The 23,824-nt window shown below is 28.5% G+C and overlaps 1 protein-coding gene across 1 annotated transcript in view; it reads left to right on the top strand.

Annotated features, from left to right (window-relative positions):
• The window catches only part of LOC147816061 (eukaryotic translation initiation factor 4 gamma 3-like), a 43,145-nt gene that overhangs the window by 4,016 nt on the left and 15,305 nt on the right, over positions 1-23,824 (top strand). The window contains exons 2-14 of the mRNA XM_087156702.1: positions 718-816; positions 3,067-3,223; positions 6,542-6,636; positions 8,420-8,717; positions 8,798-8,928; positions 11,165-11,275; positions 14,412-14,618; positions 14,689-14,829; positions 14,941-15,017; positions 20,280-20,454; positions 21,561-21,659; positions 21,750-21,822; positions 22,009-22,106. Of these exons, the coding sequence (XP_087012828.1) occupies positions 718-816; positions 3,067-3,223; positions 6,542-6,636; positions 8,420-8,717; positions 8,798-8,928; positions 11,165-11,275; positions 14,412-14,618; positions 14,689-14,829; positions 14,941-15,017; positions 20,280-20,454; positions 21,561-21,659; positions 21,750-21,822; positions 22,009-22,106 (1,761 nt within the window). The remainder of the gene's footprint in view (positions 1-717; positions 817-3,066; positions 3,224-6,541; positions 6,637-8,419; positions 8,718-8,797; positions 8,929-11,164; positions 11,276-14,411; positions 14,619-14,688; positions 14,830-14,940; positions 15,018-20,279; positions 20,455-21,560; positions 21,660-21,749; positions 21,823-22,008; positions 22,107-23,824) is intronic.

A 23,824-nucleotide genomic window follows, 5' to 3' on the forward strand; every position in this document is an offset into this window, starting at 1 on the left:
AAAAAAAAAAAAAAATTATATAAATGTCCATATTACCATAAATATTTAAGTTGGATTTATGAAATTTTATACAATTATTGCAAATAACAACCGAAGTAATCGATACATGTTACAAGTTAATTGCTTGATTTTTCGGCATAGGGTGTACAGAAATACTGTTTTCTTTTCGTTATTTACTGTAGATCCCTGAAACCTATGAAAGCTTTAAAGTTCATTGCGAAGTATGAAAAACCGCATGAATTAATTAGAGTTACAAAATAATCTTGTATAAGTTTTTCTTGAGAAATGCAAACAAATGTTAAAAACTGAAAGTGTCTTTTTCATTATTCTAAAGTAATGTATTTTAACTCATTTCATTGTGACGTCATATGACTTTCAGTTTAGTGCATGATTGCTCAATAAGTTTTAATATAGATTTATAAATTGTTTTTCATTTATCTTCCTTTATATTTTTTATTTATCTTTTTTTATATAAAATTTTTTACACCATGCAATTTAAAATTTTTGTTGTTTATTATTAAATTAAAAATCCAAGAAAATTTGTTGGCTTAAAATATTTTGGATGAATGAATTTCAAAAATGCAGTTTTGAATTGCAGAATTAGATATAAATATAAAGGTATTGGGTTTTAAGCATGTCTTTTTTTTAAAGGAAAAAAAAACTCAACTTTTTGTTATATTTTTTTGCCATATTTTGATAATCTCTCTTTTTTTTCAGATGGAAAGTTATTTTACGCAAATGCAAAAAATATTAGACAAACATTTGAACAATTCTAAGGTGAGATTTAAGTTGCAAGAAGTTACAGATTTAAAAAGGGTAAGCCATGAAATACCATATCAAAATATTACTTTTTTAAGTGTTGTATGAGTTAATTGGAAAATAATCAGTATCTAGGAGAGTCGTGATGCATTTCAGTAATTAAATTAAATTAGAATTTTTTACATGATCATACGTCATTGAAACTAATTTTAAATTTATTATAGTATTCTTTTCTATTCATTTCTTTGATTTTCTTTTCTGTTTCACTGTGGTTAAATCTAAATATTCAAAATGCAATCCATTTCTCTACATTCCTAATATATTAAGTATAAAGACTACGCTTCTCATTTATCAGCTTTGTATTTTTTTTTCTTTGTGGACTATAAGGTAATTGCGATTAGTTATCAATCCTACTGGAATTTACACTGTTGTCACAATTTCATGAATGACATCAGAATGTTTTGTAAAACATTTAAATGATCCGGTCCCAAAAATCAAAACAATAAGATATGATAAGCGCGTTATCTAATAAATGATATTTAGTTTGCCTGAGTCCGCATTTCATTTTGCGTCATTATATTTTTATTAAGTAATAAATTTTATTTAATGACTTTTTTTAACTTATAACTTTTTTCTTCGATAAATAATGTTATCATACGCAGGGTATCTGCGCACCTGGAAAGTCATGAATTTCGGTATTGAACAAAATTTGTCATAAAATGTCATGATTTTAACTATTTTTCAAAAAAAAAAAAAGCATGGAAGTCATGGATTTAAATCTCCAAAAAATCTAATTTTTAAAATGGAATTTACCTCCCTCCCCCCAATCTCATGGTGTTCAGAATATCTGAATTTTTAACGAAATCCCAGTCATATTTAATTAAAATACATAATGTTTTATCATGTTCTTTAAAAATTATGGTGTTCTTTCAAAAATTTCTAGAGGGAATTATCTTTCAAACTTCTGTGATTTCTGAATTTTTATTATTATTTATTTTTTTTATTTTATTAATTTCAAATTCTAGCTGAATCAAGCCAGTAATTGACGAATTTTTTTATTTTATTCAGATGAATCAGGAGTATTTCTTTCCTTTCCGATGAGCAAGAAAAGTATCTTTAGAATATAATTCTGCAGAAGAAAAACAAATATTTGCTTTTGCATTTTTTCAGCTATTTTATTGCTTTGACTCTTTCTTTACTCTGTTTCTTTAAATTTAAAATCTACGAATATGAAGATGCAGAGTAAAACAGTTTTGGTTATACCTATCATTTCAATTAATGTTAATATAATATTTTTTTAAAATTTATTTTGTGTTTTTGTCGGAGAAAATAGTAACTTCATTAAGTCATGAAAATGCTTGGAATTAGTCATCGAAAGTCATGAATTTGAAAATCTAAAATGTAGACAGATAAACTGCATACATTTATGTCCATTTTCTATATAAAAAAGTAACTTGCTTAAGCATAACTTATAGAAAAGATAAATTATTCTTCTATTTGCATATTCTAATAAGCAATTTATTTATTCTGCAAAATCCCTACTAGATTATATGCAGCAAAATTTATCCCCTCAGTATTTATATTCGTGTCGAATATAAATATTGTTTGGGCAAGATCATTTTTAAAATGAATGGAACAAAGAAATCGTACTTATAAATTCAATGAAGTAGGTAAAATATCATTTTTAGGGGTTAATGCATGTAAGTTTGTAATGCATATAGGTCTAATTAAATTTGTTCTTGATAATCATTTTCTTAATACCTAAAGGGAGAAACTTAAGCTATGCTTGTATTGCTTTACAATATAGTGTTCTATCCTAAGATTTGTTAAGCACCCTAAAAGTTAATATTATTATTTTGCTGAATATCATAAGAAATGATGGAGGTTTAATAGAGATAAACAAAATTGACCATAAGTTGGTCAATTTTGTTTATCCTTACAAAAATTATTTTCCTAATTATTGGGGTATCCTATTTCCTATTTATAGGGTCCTAAATTATTGGGGTATCCTTACAAAATCAGTCTCAGCACCTTTTTGAGGAAAATTTTACATTGTCTGATTTTAGAGAAGAACTTGATGAGCTAATAATAAACTTGAAACAGAACTGCTACAAATTACTTTCATTAAAGATTCTAAAACTAAATCTATTTGAGGTGTTTTGTAAAAAATTAGTTTTTAGATTTTGTTTGTTATTTTACCTTAGCAATACGATACGCATGATTTTCAAAGCATAACAAAGACTTGATGTAGAGAATCTCAATTTATTAGTGTCCAACTATTTTTGACTAGATTTCTTCTAATTTCAGGAGGTTGTCGCAGTGTCAGTTTCAACTGCTCCAGAAGTCCCTCAAAGCCAAGCATATGAGCAACTTCTATCTTCTATACCCGCTGCAATTGTAGATAGTGAATTACTTACTACTATTCCCCAGCCTGGAGAAATACTTTCTGACAATTCACCTCAAAGTAAGATTTTAGTAAGATCTGGAGTTTTGATTGGATAGGTAATGCGTCTCCTCAATAAAATGTGTCATGATCAGCTGTAATATGTTACTAAAAATTTATTTTTACATGTTTCTAGTTATTGCTATAAGATTTAAAATATATTTATCGAAATTTTTTCTTTAATATTTAATATCTTTATAAAAAAATTTAATCAGTTAAAACCCAACTATTTTTAAAGCAAGTTTTTATAATTGTTTAAAAATTTTTTCAGCGAAAAATGTGAAATTTTATTTTCTATTGTCTGTATAAATACTTAAATAGTATATCGTTGCTTAATGTTTTCAATTTTAATTTATAATTAATGCGAGTCTTAAAAACGTGGTTCTAGATTTTTTTTTACCTGGTTATAAATAAACTATTCAAACAATCTTTAATTTGATCCTTTTAATGTGTGACCCAAGCGAATATGTTAGAAACACATATTTTTCAATGAATAATGGAGTAATGTATAATGATCAGTTACAATTAAAATTTTAAACAGATAGTGTTCAGTATTCATTTTTGTCATAGCTGAAAAAAATTAAATTTAGTTAGTTTATATATTATGGAATTTATTAGATAGTAAATTTAAAAATAGATAACTTACTAAACTAATTAGTTTTATCTATAAAAATATCCTGATTTAAAAATAAAAACTATAACTTGGAAAATGTGGAGTAAGAAAGTATTTATAATAATAAAAACTAAATTCTAGTTAGTTAAAAATAATTTATTCAATTGTTGTTAAAGAGTGCAGTTAAGTTTGAAGCATATTTAAAGTAAATATTTACGTTCTTTATATCAGAGTTAAATAACACTTCGAAGTGTATTTTTTTATTTAAAAAATATATTGAAATTCCATGTGATATTGATTCATATATAACGTGTTGAACAAGAAAATAAGAGTATTTTATAAAGATAATTAAGTTTTTAAGAGTTATATTAGAGCACGTAAGTCTAACTTCTTGATTGTAGTTATGTTGACATATTATAATTCTCCTCCTTTTTTTCAGTGTTGACAATGTTTTAATTTATTGGGTGTTAATAATTTTCTGTATTTCAACTTAATAGTGTTGAATTGAATAAATATATTTAAAACATTTTGGAGTGAAAATAAGCATGATCTCCTTAATAAGTTGTGCTATTTGTGAAAATAATTCTAATAACGATGGTATGAGCCTGTTATTTCACATATGGGGATGTTTTAAAAAGAAAAAACTAAATTAAACGATATTAAATCTCTATCCAAAATTTATGTACATACAAAAAAAAATTCCCCCACTAAAGGTAAGGCATATTTCCAAAGAAATGCTAAGCCAGTTTGTGGTACTATAACAATTATCATTAATTTTTGCGTAACGGATTAACTTCATTGCCCTTACAAATTAATTTTGGGAATTCAATGAGATATCTCTACAATTGAATTCCCAGCGATAGAGTCCCACACACGGCAACGTTGTCGTTCTTGAAGAAAGGTTTTCTTTTGAAAAGTAAAACATTTTACTTTTCTTTTCGACAGAAATTTACACGTAATCATGCATTTAGATAATCACTTTTTGATGCGCTCAATTTACTCCGACAATATCTTAAATCGATGTTATTTTTCGATTGTATTTTCGGAAGTTATTGATTTTCATGTTGATTTTAAATATCCCGATATATTTCAAACAATATGGAAAATTCGAATCCCACATTTGGGTACGAGAGTTGCTATTTATATTTCTGGCCTAATAATGAAAAAACAAATATGTAGGATCGAAATTGGTTTTATTGTTTTTCAAAATATTCTCCATGATGATCAATACGTTTTTGCATGCGTTTGAACTAATTTTCAAAGCACTTTTTCCAGTCCGATTGAGGTAACTCCAAAACATGCGTTTTGAATGCATCAACCGCTTCTTCGGGGGTCGAAAATCGTTGTCCAAGTAATTTATTTTTGATGTGTGGGAATAAGAAGAAGTCATTGGGTGCCAAATCAGGGCTGTACGGTGGATGACCCATCAGTTCGATCTTTCGCTCCGTCAGAAATGCCTTTGTTTGAGTCGATGTGTGAGAGCTCGCATTGTCATGATGAAAAATGATTCTCCTGTTCTTCTGCTTTTTTCGAATTTCTCCGATGACTTCTGGCAAACAAATGGTCGTGTACCATTCAGAATTGACCGTCCTGCGTTGCTCTAACGCTACTGTTGCCACATGACCGTTAATGTCGAAGAAACAGGCAATCATTTGTTTCGATGTGCTTCTTCCTCGAACAACTTTTGTTGGTTTTGCTGGTTTTGTTGGTTTTGTTGGATCCATGATTCGTCACCTGTGTAGATGTTATACACAGCCTTTGATGAACATTGAACGTATTTTTCCAACATTTCCTTGCACCAATTGACACGAGCCTTTTTTTGAGCGTTTGTCAGATTATGCGGGATCCAACGCGAACACATTTTTTTTACGCTCAAATGTTCATGCAATATTTTATTGATGCTAGTCATACTAATGTCCAAAGACGCCTCTATCTCACGGCATGTCACATGACGATCTTGCTTTATCAGTTCACGCACAGCATCGATCTTTTTTGGCACAACAACGGATTGTGGACGACCTGCACGGGATTCGTCCTGGATCGAACATCAACCACGATTAAATTCGTTATACCAATTTTTTACAGTGCTGTAGGATAGCGCTTTATCGCTGAATAAAGAATTAAGTTCATCGAAGCACTCTTGTCTTATGTTAAAGTTATGAAAAATAATGGCACAAAAATGTTCACGATTCAATTCCATTTTTTGAAAGAGAAGAACTTTTCAATTTACTGTCAACAACACAAATGAAGCTATAATGGTAAATCGTCTGCTGAATTTATGCTTAAAAATATCAAACTTTCGATTAAAATCGTCTGCGGTCGCCTAGCAACACTTACTGTTGCCAAGGCCAGAAATATAAATAGCAACCCTCGTATTTACTTTTTGAGGCAATGATTCTATTGAAATTTTGGTAGTTATTGCTATTGATTTCTCCATGGTTTTAAATCGATATCTTTTGTACGATATTATTTATTGCAAGAGCCTAACCTCTAAGCGAAACACACATTTGAGGAGTTCGATTCACGCGATTTTGTAATTGTATTTTTGATTGCCAGTCAATTTTTCATTCTTCAAATTTGTTCTATACATTTATTTTATTCATTAATAGTATTTTATTCTTTGTATCTGCACGTTTTCTGACAGTTCTTCTGAATTTTTTACACTTATATTTAAACATTCTTTCTATAGCGACCATTGTTAAATTCTTGACATTTAATCTTTTCAGGACAGAGAGGTGGCAAGGGTAAAAAAAAGAAGACTGAATATAACAAGAAAGATAAATATGGTGGAGAAATGGATGCTTTCCTTGATAAAGGAGAAGTAAATTTCACCATTTGGATCTAGTCTTAAATTGGGATCAATGACTTTGCTATAATTATTTATCGCATTAATTTTTCTGTCAATACAATTGTTCATACGTACGACATTGCAAACAACTGATGTTGCTAAATTAGAAATATTCAAATAAACAAGCCAGTAATAGACAATAGAAACTACTTCTTAATCTATTTTTTAATTTTTATGGAACTTAATTTTTCCAAAATTACTTTTTCTTGTTTAAATTTTTTTTATGATCTAAACGAAACTTGATCATTAAACCTGTTTGAAAAATAAATGCATGCAAATAGTACTTGTTAGAACATTACCACTTTTTGAATAACGAATAAATTCGATTTTATAAACTAAATTGTCTAAAAAAGGAACCATAATTAGTAAAATATCGAATTATAAATACTTACATTAACGAAATAAATTACATTAATTGCACATCAGGCTGAATTAGGACGTACTGCACAGAGCCCTTTCTGTTTTAAGAAGCATATATTGCTTGATAGTGCAGTGTTTAATTCCTTAGGTACCAGTTTTAAACATTTTTAAAAAAAATTTATATTGCTGATTATCAAGAAATTCTAAAGGTATAAATATAAATGAAATAGATCAGCCTAATTATTGGGTTATCCTTACAAAATCTACTTTAACAAGCAATGGTTTTTGAATAGGTAATACATTGCCTAATTTAAAAGATGTAGTTGGATTTGAGTAAAGAACTAGAACTCACTTATATACATTAATGATTCAAATTTATAAGACTTTATTTTGGATGTTTTTTTAATAATTTCAAAACATTAATAGCTGTGTCAATAGACAAAGCATGATCTTGCATGACTTTGCAAAATTAAGGAAGCTATACGTTACAGTTAATCATATTTAAAGTGCTTTTTAAATTGGTATGCACTGGGTTAAAATCCTAATGTGGTGTAAATCAAATTTTTTTTAATAAATATTTTACATGATTAAATTTTCTATTTATATAAGTTCTTCCACTTAGATAGTTTAAGAAAAAGATATTAAATTCCTTTTCACTAAAAAAAATTTTAAGGTATATTTTTCTTAATTTTCTTAATGCTACAACACCTGAATAAGAATTTTATGTTAATATAAATGATAAAGTAATTCATTCTTAATTCTCATGCTGTTAGAACTAAAATATACCTTTACTAATTTTATATGTTTATATTTATGCAGTTCACATCTTTTCATCATTTTAAATATTAGAATTTATATTAAATAAAACACAAGTATAACTCATTAAATAAGAAAACAAGTTTATTTTAGAACAATTAATTGATATTAATACTACTGAATGTATACTGCTAAATAAAGTCATTAAATATAAATAATTCTGAATTATGACATTTCCTTATGAATTAATAAATGTTAACATATTTATATGAGTAAAAGAGATTTTTTATGTTTGTATTCTTTTTCAAAGTATTAATAGTTAAAATGATTTGTGAACTATTTTTATTGGTTTGCATACTTCTAATTTGGGGATCAGCATAGTACTTATCTTTCTGTTTTTAAAAAAAATGTATTATTTTTTTAAATTTTTTTTTCAACCTTGGGTATGCCTGTTTTTTTTTTCTTTCACCCAATTTTAAAAACTAAATATAAGTTTTTATTATTTATTGATTTTATTGGTCAATTTTTAAAGCTGAGCAGCCTTTCAGAAGTTTTGCAACATGGCTTGTTCACACCTGATGCACATGATCTTAATTTATTACGGTCTGACTTTTTCTGACTGGATTTCTTTTGATTTCAGGAGGTTGTCGTAGTGTCAGTTTCAACTGCTCCAACAGTCCCTCTAAGTCAAGCAGATGAGCAGCCACTATCTCCTTTACCTGCTGCAATTGTAGACAGTGAATTACTTACTACTATTTCTCAGCCAGGAGGAATACTTTCTGACAATTCACCTCAGAGTGATATCTCCCTAGTTGAACAGCAGAGTGATTCATTGTCAGTTTCCCCTACAATTGAAAATGAAGACAAAGAAAATGTGGATGATCCTGCAAAGAATAAAACTAAACAATCAAACAAACTAAAATATAGCTACAAAGAAGGTGTGTGGGTGATTCTTTTGATACTAATTATCCATTGCAAATTGAAATCCTATGTTTATAAACCATGTGCTTCATTATAGATCAATGGAGTCCTGTAAATAAAGAGGGAAAGAAACAATACGATAGGGATTTTCTTCTTCATTTACAATGCGATCCTTTGTCCTTAGTTAAACCTCAGAAATTGCCAAACCTAGATATCATTAAAGACAAAGTAATTATTCTATTACATACTAAATGTACATACTAAAATACCTTTAATATTTTTCTTGCATAAGCGTAGGGATTTTAGGGAATTTCAATGTTCTATGGCATCAAAATTGTTCTAATTTTTTACTGCAATGCTTTAAACAGTCTGTCTAGACAGTCTTTTAATTATTAATTTTTTAAAATAAATAAACATGAATTTATTTCCGAAGTGAAGTTATATTTTAAACATTTTGACATTGTTTCCATTAGTTTAAAGACTCAGTTTTTTTAATAAAGATAATATTTTTATAGATATTATGATGCTAAGAAGGAATAAGATATGTTGTAATGGTCACTGTTAAAGTTAACTTTCATTGTCAAAATTGAAAGTGTTGACCATCTCTTTAGCAATCATGCATAAGGTTACAAACTGAAATTAGATGTTATGAGCTTTTTTTTTCGTCAGAAACATTTTAATTATGGTTATACAGGGTGATTCAAAATGAATATACCTGGAATGACAAATGAACCTGGATTTGTCAGGGAATTTTATTTTAACCCTAAAAATCAGATAATAGTCAGGGAAAGATGCAATTTTTTTTAGACCTTTGGATTTTTTTTTTCAATTGAAAGGCATAAACCTGAGTACTTGTCTGATACTATTGTATCTTTTCCTAATGACCAAGGCATAAATATAAGTGATTGTCGAGGACAAACATTAAATTATGCACCAAATATGGCAGGCAGGTACTCAGGTTTACAAGCAAGATTAAAAGAGAAATGCCCCGTCGCATTTTTTTTTACCATGTCAAGCACATAGCTTAAACTTCCACGAACAGGCCGTGAAATGCGTCTTATTTCCAATTTTTACAGAAACTTAATTTTTTTTTTCTCTAGTCCTACCCATCGGTTGAATATCTTAACAAAATGCTTAGAATTTAGACTAGTCGTAAAGTGTCCATCAGATACTAGGTGCAGGGTATCAGCGCTCCTGGAAAGTCATGAATTTCGGTATTGAACAAAATTTGTCATAATTGTAACTATTTTTTTTTGTTGAAAAAAAGCATGGAAAGTCATGGACCTAGGTCGCCGGAAAATCTAATTTTTAAATTGGAATCTACCCCCCCCCCCAATTTCATGTTGTTCCAAATATCTGAATTTGCATAGAAATTCCCACTGACAGTCATATTTTATTAAAATATAAAATGTTTTTATCATGTTCTTTAAAAATTATGGTTAAAGAAAAAACATCATTTCTAGCGTGATTTTTTAAACTTCTGTGATTTCAAAATTTTTGTTATTATTTATTCTCAATTTAGAATTCTAGTTGAAACAAGCCAGTCATTGGTGAATTTTTTTTAAAATCCGAAATGAGAACAGAAAAATCAGGAGTATTTCTTTCCTTTCTGATGTACAAGAAAAGTTTCTTTAGAATATAATTCTGCAGAAAAAAAAGAAAAAAAATTTCTTTGCTTTTGTATTTTTTTCAGCTATTTTATTGCTTCAACTCTTTCTTTACTCTGTTTTTTTAAATTTAAAATCTATAAATATGAAGATGCAGAGTATAACAGTTTTGGTTATACCTATTATTTGAATTAATGTTATTATGATGCTTTTTTAAATTTATTGTTGTGTTTTTGTGGAGAAAATAGTAACTTCGAAATGTCATGAGAAATTCTTGAAATTATTCATGGAAAGTCATGGATTTGAAAATCTGAAATGTAGCAGTATTATTTAAATAGAAAATAGTCTTATCTTTTCCTCATAAAATTTCTAAATACCGTTTTTTAAAATCATAGCCATTTTTTTTCGATATGTCCATTGTATGGTCAAATGAAAGGGAAAGTTCTGCACTTAATTTTACACATTATTTAAATTTAGCTGTTTTATTTTTCATTATAAATTCTGATGTACAAAATTGTACAAATTTTGATGATATATGTTTAATATACAAAAGTAATAATTAAAAAAATATTATTCCTCTAGTATTTAAGAAATATTTTTCGCCCTATGATATATTAGATGCAGTAAATTTTATCCCTATCGGTACTTCTTATCTTTTGGTTTTAAAGATTATAACCTTAAAATATACATATTTTAAATTATAATCTTTAACGATTCTCTTTTTTTTTTCATCATATTTGAGGAACATAAATTTACAGTAAGAAATGTCTGCTAAAACTCGAAAAATCCTGCATTATTGACAGTACCATTTTTAAAAAAGATTTCAAGTACTTTTAATTGATATAGTTATTTCATAGGGTCATATACAGAAGTTGAATGAAGTCAACAGACAAGTGCAAATGCCTGTAATGCCTAACTTCCGAGATCACTTTTTACCAACTTTTGCACAAAGAGGAGTACCTAAAATGGTATTTTTTCAAACATATTTTTCTCATAATTCTGTTAATAATATTCTTGAAATGCTTTTTTTTTCTTTTTAAAAATTAAATGTTGACTTTTTTTTAAATTTAGAAAGTTAAGACAATTATACAAATACGGTTGAAAAATACTCTTTTTAAATTAAATTACTTTTTTCTTCGCATACATATTAAGCTGATATTTTATCCCATATTTTACTACATTTAAAAATAATTAATATTTTTTTGATATAAAATTCTATCACATACTAATGGAACATCAAATAGAACATAACATTCAAAAAAATGTCGAAAACTTTAATGCATAGCTGCCAACTCTACTGGATTTTCCAGTAGATTCCTGGATTTTGCCAGTTTCTCCTGGTCTATTGGTTTAATAAAAATTCTCCTGGTTTTTGTACATTTCGGAAAATTCCCTTAAATTGAAGTTTCCTTAAAAAAGCCCTATAGAAATATAATATTTGTGTAGATTGTTGCTTGCTTGAATATTAAATTAAGTGTCACTAATGCATAATGAAGCGAGCTTCATTTATAAAATTCACTTAACTATCTTTGACGAATTAAATGCCTATTACTATTCAAAATTATGAATAAACATAATACATAACATTTCATGTTCATTTAATGTGAAATCATAATTATAAAATGTTGCAGTTTTTCTATTTTGATAACTTTAAAAATTCTCTTTGTGTAAAATATTTAGTATATTTTGCAACAATTATCATGAAATTTATATTTAAAATGGCAGAAAATATTCGGCGCAAAGTCCTAAATTACATTTTTGGCACACAGAAATAGGTTTTATTACTCTATAACCGTTGCAAGATTGGTCATAGGTTTTATTACTCTATAGGTACTCAATTTTGGATGTTTCTAAAATAATTTAAAGCATTAATAGTTGTGTCAATAGACAAAGCGCAATTTTCACAAAATTGAAGAAGATAAATGCTAATGAATTTAAGTTAATCATATTTGAAGTGTCCTTTAAATTGGTATGCACTGTGTTGAGTGTAAATCAAACTTTTTTTTAAAAGAAAAAATAAGCTAGTTATTTATTTTTAAATGATAACATTTTCTATTTATAGAAATTTTTCCACCTAGATTGTTAAAGAAAAAATATTAAATTCACTAAAAATATTTTTAAGGTATATTTTTCTTACTTATTTAATGCTGCAACACCTGAATAGGAATTTTAGATTGTCATGTTAATATAAATGATAAAGTAATTCATTTTTAATTTTCATGCAGTTAGTACTAAAATAGACTTTTACTTATTTTATATGTTTATATTTATGCAGTTCATTTCTTTTCATCATTTTATGGAGTTTAAATATTTGTTTATAAAAAAGAAATATTACCTTGAATTAATATGTCAAGCTCATTTATATTAGAGTTCGTATTGACTCATTAAATAAAAAACAAGTGTTTATTTTAGAGCAATGAATTGATATTAATACTACTAAGTGTATACTGTTAAATAAGGACATTAATGTAAATAATTCTGAATTATGACATTTCCTTATGAATTAATAAATGTTTACATATTTATATGAGTAAAAAGGATTATTTTTATTGGTATTCCTTTTCAAAATATAAATAGTTAAGAACGATTCGTGAACTATTTTTATTGGTTCAATTACTTCTAATTTGGGGATCAACATACTATTTATCTTTCTGTTTCAAATAAAAAATAATTACCAAAGAGTTTTTGTTTAAGAAATTTTTTTTCCAACCCTGGTTATGCATGTTTTCTTTCCAGTTAAAAAAACTTAATTGAAGTTTTTTTCCTGGTCAATTTTTAAAGCTTAAGCAGTCTTTTAATTTTTTTTGCATAAGCGCAGGTATTTTAGGGAATTTTAATATGTTTTATAGCATCAATATTGTTCTAATTCTTTTCTGCAATGTTTTAAACAGTTTGTCTGGACAGTCTTTTCATTATTTTTTTTTAAATAAATAAACCTGAATTTATTTTTGAAGTGATGTTATATTTTAAACATTTTGACATTGTTTCCAGTAGTTTAAAGACTCAGTTTTTTAATAAAGATAATATTTTTATAGATATTATGATGCTAAGAAGGAATAAGATATGTTGTTATATGTAACTGTTAAAGTTAACTTTCATTGTCAAAATACAAAGTGTTGACCATCTCTTTAGCAATCATGCATAAGGTTATAAGCTGAAATTAGATGTTATGAGCTTTTTTTTCCTTATTGTCTTATCTATCGTCTTATCTATACTATCCTTTGATTAATATTGTTATTTCATGTGTTTAAGTGAGAAGGCGAGAAATTGGCAGTTCATGTTTATTGAACTTAAGTTTCCCTTTTTTTAGGTATTTAAATAAATATTGCAAAATTTGAGTCAATGTCATAAGTTCAAAAGTATATAAATGAATTTTAAGTTAAAATGAAGTATTGCACTTGTGAAGGAGCATTTAGACTAAGTCATTTCATTGAAATGAATAATGCAAATAGCTTCCATAGAGGGTAGTAGTAAAGTGAATAGATCCTTCAAAAAATCCAACTTTTAAATGCAATTTTCTTCAAAATAAAAGAAGAAAATAAGAGATAAATTTTAAAAAAATATCCGCCAATATTGAAAAGTGCAGGCAATCTAAAAATTTGCTATAGGAAAACAACTAGGGCTCTAACGAATAGTGACTTGGCCGGCTACCGAATATTCGGCCAAAAATATCGGCAGAGTAGCAACATTTAAAGAAAAAACCTTTAATAAATAGAAATTTACACAATCTGTTGTAAATTTCTTTCCCCCCTTATGATGTTGATTATAACTGCTCCTTGTTACATTACATTTTTTAGAATAAATACACAAGTCATACTTACAAATTCATTGAGCCTTCATTCTATTAGAATATAAATTAGCTTTTTATGCTTATCTGTTGTATGTTATCAGGTTTTATTTGTCTTTGAAATTGTGCTTTAAGTAAAAAAAATGTTAACAAAATAAGCATTGAAACATTTACATTTTTTAATTGCTTTCCATTGTCTCAACTTAATTTTTTTAATTTCACTCTACAGGCTGTTTTAATGTAAGATTTAACGAAGTTAATATATACAAGTTTGTAATACAAATAATGATTTTCATTTTTTTTAAAATTATTAATAGGAAAAAGAGAAATTTAAAAGAAGTGTCCAAGGGATCCTTAATAAACTTACGCCACAAGAGTTTGAAACTCTATTGACTGAAGTTAAAAATCTTAGCATCGACACTGAAGAAAAACTGTGCACAGTCACTGATTTAATATTTGAGGAAGCTGCGGCCGAGCCAAACTCCAGTTTCCTCTATGCAAACATGTGCAAGCGTTTGGCATTGGTAAGCCAACTAATTTTGAATAAAATGATCGTAAAATGTGTTGAACTAAATTTATCTGTTTTTTAAATAGATTAAAGTGTCCACTAAAAATAAGGACTATGTGAATTTCCGTAAAGTTCTTTTAAGAAAGTGCCAGAAAGAATTCGAAGAGGGTAGGCGGGATGAATTGAAACACGAGGAAAGGGTTAAGGCCCTGGAAGAAGCTGCTCCAGTGAGTTAAACTATTATAATAAGCTAGAAAAACTATTCTGCCGAAGAAGTGGCGGATATTAAGTAGTTAAGAATTAATATCTATACTCATTTAGAATTTCTTCTGTTGTAGGAAGAAAAGAAAGAGTTAGAGCAGAAAATGTATGATGAACATAATAAAATGAGATATAGGCGGCTCGGTTATATAAGGTGATTATTTCATACACTAAAAAAGTTATAACTTTTGCATTTATTGTATATTAAATATCCTTAAGAAATAACACATAAATCTCTAATAACTAAAACTGTATACAACTTTATTTCATATCTTACTAATCGCTAAAAATAAGAACAAATATTTGTGTTATTTTGCTTAAGAGATTCTATTCTTTTTTTTTTTAATATTTGAATTACCATGACTAAAATATTAAATTTAAATTGATTCATAGTGTTAAGAGTGTAACAAGCTGTTTCATTGATGCAGTTTCTTTTTTCTTATTGTAAATTTGATGATCACATAGTAAAATATTAAAATAATTTAAAATCTTTTCTAGTTTTCAGCTATATATTTTAAGTAGCAATTAAAATTCAAAAATTTGACAATATCTGATATTAAGTAAAATGTGGATCAGAGGCCGCTGAATTCTTTTCGGTAAAAACTGGCGTGAGACAGGGATGTGTTTTATCAAGATTTTTATTTATACTGGTGATAGACTGGATTATGCGAAACAGCTTGAGAGATGAAAAAAGAGGAATAAGGTGGAATTTAGCAACTACTTTAGAAGACCTTGATTTTGCTGATGACATCGTACTTATTTCATCCAAATATACAGACCTTCAGCTTAAAACAGACAAATTCAACAAGTATTCAAATAGTATAGGTTTATTTATAAACAAGAAGAAAACTAAAGTAATGAGAATAAATCAAACGAAAAATGACAAAATTAAAATCGAAAATCACGAAATAGATGATATAGAGTTATTTAGCTATTTAGGTTCTATTGTAGATAAAAAAAAAAAAGGTGGAAGTAGTGAAGATATTAGACAGAGAATGATCAAAGCAAGAACATGTTTTAAGGGATGACGCAAATTTTGGAGAGAGTCAAATATTGAAATAAAGACAAAAATAGTTGTTTACAAAGCTATTGTTAGAGCAGTAGTTGTGGCGCAGAAACCTGGAAACAGACTAAGATCGAAATACAAAAATTAGAATCCTTTCAAAACAAATGTTTAAGATTTAGTTTTAAAATTTTCTGGCCTTACAAAGTATCTAGTCAAAATCTATTAAAGAAAGCTAAAATAAAAACAATAGAAGATAAAATTTAAAAACGAAGATGTAGCTGGCTCGGACATATCCTTAGAATGCCCAAAGAAAAAATTACATCTGTTGCGCTTAAATGGGCCCCTGATGGTAAAAGAACAAGAGGAAGACCCAAACTTACCATCCACCGCATGTTTTTGGGCGAATTAAAAGAATATAAACTGCTGTTTGTAGAAAATGCAACAGCATGAAGGAATCATCAGAATCAAATGAAATTCGCAGCAAATGTCAATTATAGGATATTATGCAAATTAATAAAGTTTCAGAGCCATCGCGCGTGCGTGGCGCGCGCAGCGCCCTCTGAATTGATGCTGAAAGCGTATAAATAAAGTGCTGTAGCGGGACGTTGAAAATAGTCTATGATTATTTGTTAGTGGCAAACGTTTAGTGAGACCTGAGTATGCCTCCACGACGGAAGAATAAGAAATTCAAGCAACTTACGGAGTTTGAACGAGGGAGGATAATCGGCCTTCGAGAAGGAGGATTTTCCTATCGCGCAATAGCAGCTCGTATGCAGCGGAACAGTTCCACAGTGATGCGAGTTTGGAAGCAGTGGACCGACGAGCACCGAACAACTCGAAAAACAGGCACTGGACGACAGAAGGTGACGTCAGAGCGCGATGATCGACACCTGCTCCGCATGGCGGTGAATGATCGCACAGCTTCCTCCAGGCAGCTGGCAGCACATTGGTCTACTGCTACAGGTGTACAATTGTCGGCTTCGTCAATTCGTCGTCGTCTGCTGCGCCGTGGATTGCGTGCAAGGGTGCCATTATACAGGATTCCCCTCACGGCGGATCATCGACGGCTGCGTCGGCAGTGGGCTCTTGAGCACAGAGACTGGCGAGCTGATTGGCACCAAGTTGTCTTTTCAGATGAATCACGCTTCAATTTGTGGACCCATGATGGCCGTGTTCGTGTTAGACGTTATGCCGGTCAACGCTGCCTTCCTGAGTGTATTATTGAACGACATAGTGGTCGAACACCCGGAGTTATGGTCTGGGGTGCGATTTCGTATCATGGACGATCCAATTTGATACGAATTGAGGGTAATCTCAATAGCAACAGATACGTCCGTGAAGTGCTACAGCCCGAAGTCGTTCCTTTCCTTCAAGGCATCCCTGGAGCTATCTTTCAGCAGGATAATGCACGCCCACATGTTGCGCGGACTGTTAGAGACTTCTGTTCAGCACAGCGCATGCAACTTCTTCCTTGGCCTGCTTATTCGCCGGATATGTCGCCTATTGAGCACGTGTGGGATATGGTTGGTCGGCGTCTCACTCGTGATCCGCGTCCTGCAGTTTCCAAAGACGAACTTTGGTTGCGCATACAAGCGATATGGAATTCTCTTCCTCAAGCAGATATTCAACATCTGTTTGACTCCATGCCACGTCGTATAGCAGCACTTATTGCAGCGCGTGGTGGCTGCACCAAATGCTGATTTCGGACGCTTAATTTGTTTCTTTTGTTTTGAAAATTTCATCATTTATTTGTATCAGTACAAGTCGTTTCTGCATTAAATTTCATTTGATTCTGATGATTCTTTCATGGTGTTGCATTTTCTACAAACAGCAGTTTAGAATATTTGGCTGGGAGGAAGCAAGATCTATTGCTAGAGACAGGAGGCGTTGGAGGGATATGCTAGAGGCCTTAAGTAGAGGATAAGTAAGTAAATAAGTAAGATCAGAGGCCGATACTATGCTGTAAAGTCTAGATAATTCGGGATGGACGGCGCCGAACCTACCTCGAACTTTTGAAAACTCGAATTATCGAAAATTTAAAACTTAAATATTTAAATAAATGGAAATAAAGCAATTTTTAAATTTTGGTATTCAAGTGAAAGATATATTTAAAGAAACTTGCATTAGATGATCATTACTTATACTGCATTACACCAAGTTAAAATATTCATTATATTACTGCATCAGTTTAATTATATTTTGAAATAATTGTCTAATGTTTTTTTTTTTTGTTTAGAAACATCGTTCACATGTTTCAGTGTTTAATACACGAATTTGTTTTTCATGATTCACTCATAGTTATCATTCCAAGTGTTGTGTGTGTGAGTTGGTCATTGTTTGGGAGCAATACTTATTTAGCTCAGATTTATTTAGAACTCGAACAATCAAGACTCTACTGTAATTGTGAACTCATCGTGTCTTTTTTTTTAAAGAAAAGCAATTTTTTTTTATGCTTTTTGAACTCCTAAAAATTTATTGACGAATTTCAAAATTTTGTTACAGTTTATTGAAAACATTATAATCATACATTATTTATAGTTTTGTGACTAAAAGGAAACACTAATTCCTACTTTTATTTATTTCTGCAGAATTTTATTTCCTAAAACAATTTGTCATAAAAAATTTTGAAAGAAGAATACTTCACATAAAAATGAAGGAAAAAACATTCAGATGCTAAATATTAAAAAACACTTACATAGTTCATTTAACCATATGCTAAAAAAAATTATGTTTTTATAAGTGTTTAGATTTTTATTAATTAAAAACCCTTCTGATTAAGTTCTTTTTCCTCCCGCAATCGTTAAGTGAATCACCTAACTGATTATTATTTGTATGCATTAGTGGCTATGATTTTAATGATTTTACAGGGAAAAAAAAACAATAACTTATTTTAATTGAAAATTATGTGAGGAAAATCAAAAAATTTATTGGTTTGTTTTTATTCATATTATCATAGTTTATCATATCTGGCATTCTCATCAGACTTGAAGTTTCGTTTGTTAATCAGCATATGGGTCATTCTCACAAAAAGGTGATTTTTTAAAGCCCTTAGTAATAAATATTAGGAAATACAGCAAATTTCTAAATATTTTTCTTCATCCTTTTTCGTAAAGTTCTAACTAACCAATCATATGCATTTCTGCTAAAAGTATTTAATATTTCATTCTCATTTTTTAATAAACATAACTTCAAAATCCCCTCCATGGACGTCCCTACCTCTGTGACACAAAATAATTTTTAATGGCTGTTAAACAATTTAAATATTATTTTAATGATTTTTGTAGTTTTAACTAGTTAAATGTTTATAGTAACTTTTTATTTAATATTTTAAAAAAAAATTTATTTTTATAAAATAAATGACTAGTAAACTTTGTCCATCAAAAATGATGTCTCCCTCCATGGATAATTAATATAGTTCGGTAAATATGCAAAGGGCAGCATATGCGAAATTCCTATAAGACAGCTGGTGGGAAAGGTAACCATTCTATTTTCTAATGTTAACTATCAGTTGTTTTTGTTCTCTTTGGTGTCAGTTTCGGATTGTTGTGCTCAACTGGGGTTTGGCATAGTTCTCAATGTATACTGCGTGGACTTCATAAAGAAGGTAAGAGAAAATTATTTTATTTTTGATAGATAAATTTTAGATTGCAGAAATAGTATATTTAATAAAAAGAACTGTGCCATTTTTGCAACTTTAAAATCAAAAATCATAAAAATTCAAGAACTAGTTTTTGTCTCCTCCGTGGACTTGTTAAGTCATTGGAAGAGACAATGTGTTAGATAACCATAATATAATTTCAATAATTAAAAAACTATTTCCTTTAATTGATATTTTTTAAAATGGAACAAATGTGTTAATTTGTTTGTATTTTTAAAGAAAATCAATTAGTTTAAGAATGCATGTTTCCTTTCATAGCAGCATGTTTAATCGGAAGTAGCTCTATCTCTAATAATGAACTATTTTATTATTTACTTATTAATGTTAAACTCATATCAGTTGTACGCAATAATTAATGAATTAGTCTTAATTGACATTTTATATTTCATAACATAAAATGTCTCCTCCGTTGACTATTACATCTCCTCCGTGGACAAGGCAGAATTTAAAATATTTTAAATCTTGTAAAAAAATAAAATGGAAAACTTGACCATTATTATGAGGACATATAACAAAAATAAATAAAGGCATTTATGTAATTTTTATCACTTTTTCAATTACTTTAATTTATGAAAATTTTTTAGTTTATTTATACCTTTTCAGTGAGAATGACCCATATCGATTTTCAATAAAAGACGAGCAGGATCAAAAGTCCTGGTTCTAAATATCGGCTGTTAATATTCTCAATTCTATATAAATTTTATGTATACGAGAACAAATTTAAAGTACATTACAATTGTCCTTTTTTTTAGATTTATTGGCGAACTCTTTTGCCTTAAAATGTTAACTGAACCAATCATGCATGAATACATAAAGAGGCTCATCTCCCAAGGAGATGAAGAATCACTTGAGTGCTTGTGTCAATTGCTGAAAACGATTGGTAAAGAATTAGATGATCGAAAAGTTAAAGGTTCAAAAGAAAGTATGGTAAGTGTTCTTTGTTTTCATTTTGATCTGCGCTTATACTTGCAATAAAATGGGAGGAAAAATGTTCTTGTAAGTAATATAAGTTTAAAAAGACAACTTATCTTCTAATTAATTAAAATTTTTATTGAAAAAGCTTATTAAACACATACTTTCAGGTTCATAGAACAATAGAACTTTATACAGATTAGTCCTTGTCGATTCTGCATTCTTTGTCGAAAAAGTGTATAGATTGGTACTATCTGATTTAAAAGTGGAAAAAATGAAAAAAACTTAGATATTAGTTAGTAACTAGGAAGTCAGAATGAGATCTGTCAAAGCCACTTGAGATTGCCTCATCCTATTTGGAGGGTTTCTAATAACTAGTTGGGTTTTATTAGATTTTAACAACATTTTTGTTATCGTTTACTTAAGTATTATTTTGCAATGGGCATAAGTTTTTTTAAAAAATTATTTCATTATTTGTGAGGATTTTATAAATATAAATTCTGTGTAGTTGCAAGTATGGAAAATGATTATAATAGCAACGCTGTAAATTTCAACACAATATGCACATTCAACTTTACTTAAAATAAATTTTAAAGAATTATTTGCCATACTTTTTTTCTGTAATCAATGTAATTGTGACACACCTTGCTAATAGAATTGAATTTCCATTTTATGTTTTTTAAGGTAATTTTGAGTTACTTTTTACTGACAATGTAAATTTTACTTCACTATGTTGTGGCCCTGAATCAAAGTATCGTACTTGAAAATCGAGATAAATGAAAGGTGGCGTTATTAGAGATAGCTGGGTGTAGCATTTTTAAAAAGCGCTTATTTTTTGCTTTTTAAAACATCGTGACTATATTACTATGTTTAATATGATGCAAAAAATTTTACGCATTACAATTCAAAAATTTATCCTATTAAGTTAAATAACAAGCAATGATTTGAAATTCTTTGCCTAAATTTTTACCAAAATGAATTACATAAATTTGTTTGTTTAATTTTCATAATCTGTTATTGATGTAACACAATTGTAATTAACCATTATTGTAGCATATTTTCTCAAAATACTTTTTTTGCTTCTATTTTAAACCCATATTTTGGCAATCTCTCTTTTTCAGATGGAAAATTATTTCACACAAATGCAAAAGATAGTAGACAAGCGTTTAACTGGTTCTAGGGTCAGGTTCATGTTGCAAGATGTTATAGATTTAAAAAGGGTAAGTCATATAATGTCCTACCAAATTACTATATTTTAAGTTTTGTTTGAGGTTTAAAATTGAGCATTTAAATTTGTTTTTGTCTTTTAGAATGATTGGGTTCTGCAGAACAAACCCTTCCAAAACAGGGTACCTGATAACCGAGACAGAAGAAAAAATACTGGTGTGTATATATGACTATTCCTTAATACATCAGATGTGGGGCCAAGCACAGTCTCGTTACGCTTTATTTACTTATTTATTTTCAATTTTGTGTGTGTGTTTTTAAGCAGTTTATTTTAGCTAAATTATAGGGAGTATGAATGAAAAGCAATTTTCCGGTACCTTATTTTCCTTCTTTCTTGTTTAGCTCGAAATGTGGGAACATCATGGGGTTGGTCGCCTTTTACAAAACGTAGTAAAGGCTGCTATAGTCTTGTTGATCCTAATAAATTAAAACTGACTAAGGTAAGTTTGTTTCCTTTATAGTTACTTGACAAATCAAGTTAATGTTTTTACTTCCACTACCTATTCATGATGTCCTTCGCTAAACTGGTGGTTTTCATATTCAGTTAATTCATGTTTTGTTACTTATTATTAAAATCTAATTAATGTATTTTTTTCCATATCATATCTGATTTGTAGTTGTGTGACAGCTTAGAAATTATTTTGTGATGTACTGCTTTTAAAATGACGTTTACGTTTAATCTGTGAATAAATATATATATATATATATATATATATATATATATATATATATATATATATATATATATATATCTGTGAATTACTAGATGGTTTATAATATAATAAGGTCATTTCGTACTGAAAAAAAAAACTGCTTAGAAAAATTAAAGCTTTTTAAGTGCTTTGTTCATGATAATTAAAGGTTAGATCATACTTTATTTGATTAAAATACATTCTCATTATAACTGTTAAAAGAGAAAAAAACATTTATTGCTCACTTTGATTTGTGAAGAGCATTCTCAGAAATACACAATGCCATAAAAAATAACGAAATAATATATATATATTTATTATTATTTCGTTTTTTTTTATGGCATTGTGTATTTTTGAGAATCTTAATTTTCAGCTCAAAATTTCTCAATGAGCATCATTTTCACAAAGTCTGTTAAATAGCTTATTTACAGGGTTGCCACTCCACAGAGAGAACAGGGAAAACCAGGAAAATATAGGTAATTTAAAAATCCCCTAAAATAACAGGAAATTTAGATTTTTCCTTCAGAAACTGGGAAAATACAGGGAATTTTGTTTCTTATTCGTCTTTCAAAAAATGGTGACCACTCAAAGCGTAATCTATGGAATATTTAACCATGATATTTCAGTTATACTAAACTATTTCATTGACTACAGCATCATTTAAGTACGTTCAGCAGTTTTTCCAGCAATTAAAACTAACAAATATAGTTAGTATAATAAAGCTCACACAAGAGCAGATTGAGAGTGTGTTTCTTCTCAATATATCATGTATAATATGTACAGGGAATTTTTTTTTCCAGATTTGAGTGGCAACCCTGAAAAAGATTTTTGTTTAATTATATTTAGTTCTTGGTTTAATATATATATATATATATATATATATATATATATATATATATATATATATATATATATATATATATATATATATATAAAAAAAAATATATATATACTTCTCAGACCAGATATTTTCTTATGGCATTGTGTATTTTTTCAAATCTAAATTTTCACAATGAACATTATTTTCACAAACTCTGTTAAATAGCTTAATTATTATCTATTCTAACTCTTATCAAACTCTAACTTCTTTTATATTAATAAGAGATTTTTCTGGAATATTTAATGTAGAGGTAAATTTAACGTTTCACTCTTACCCTTCAACTATAAAGGAATTTCATTAGTTTCAGAAAATATTTTAGTTGTCGCAACATTTATATGTCAATGTATTTGAATAAATGAACTTTGCCCACCATTATTTAAACTAATTTAACTAATTTAATTAAAGTAAATCAGATATATAAATATACACATTTGTAAGTCACAATATTTTGGGTCATGTGGAAAATTTACATTTTCCAGTGTAGAGAACTTAAATGTTGCACTTAATGGCCTTACCATTTTATTTTTGATTTAATAAGGGGTATCTAAGCAATTAAATTAAATATAGAAAATCTAATGAGTGTGTT

This window comes from Parasteatoda tepidariorum, chromosome 2 (genome assembly GCF_982258835.1).
Source record: "Parasteatoda tepidariorum strain Cologne lab strain chromosome 2, Ptep-v5.0, whole genome shotgun sequence".
NCBI classification, from domain to species: Eukaryota; Metazoa; Arthropoda; class Arachnida; order Araneae; family Theridiidae; genus Parasteatoda; species Parasteatoda tepidariorum.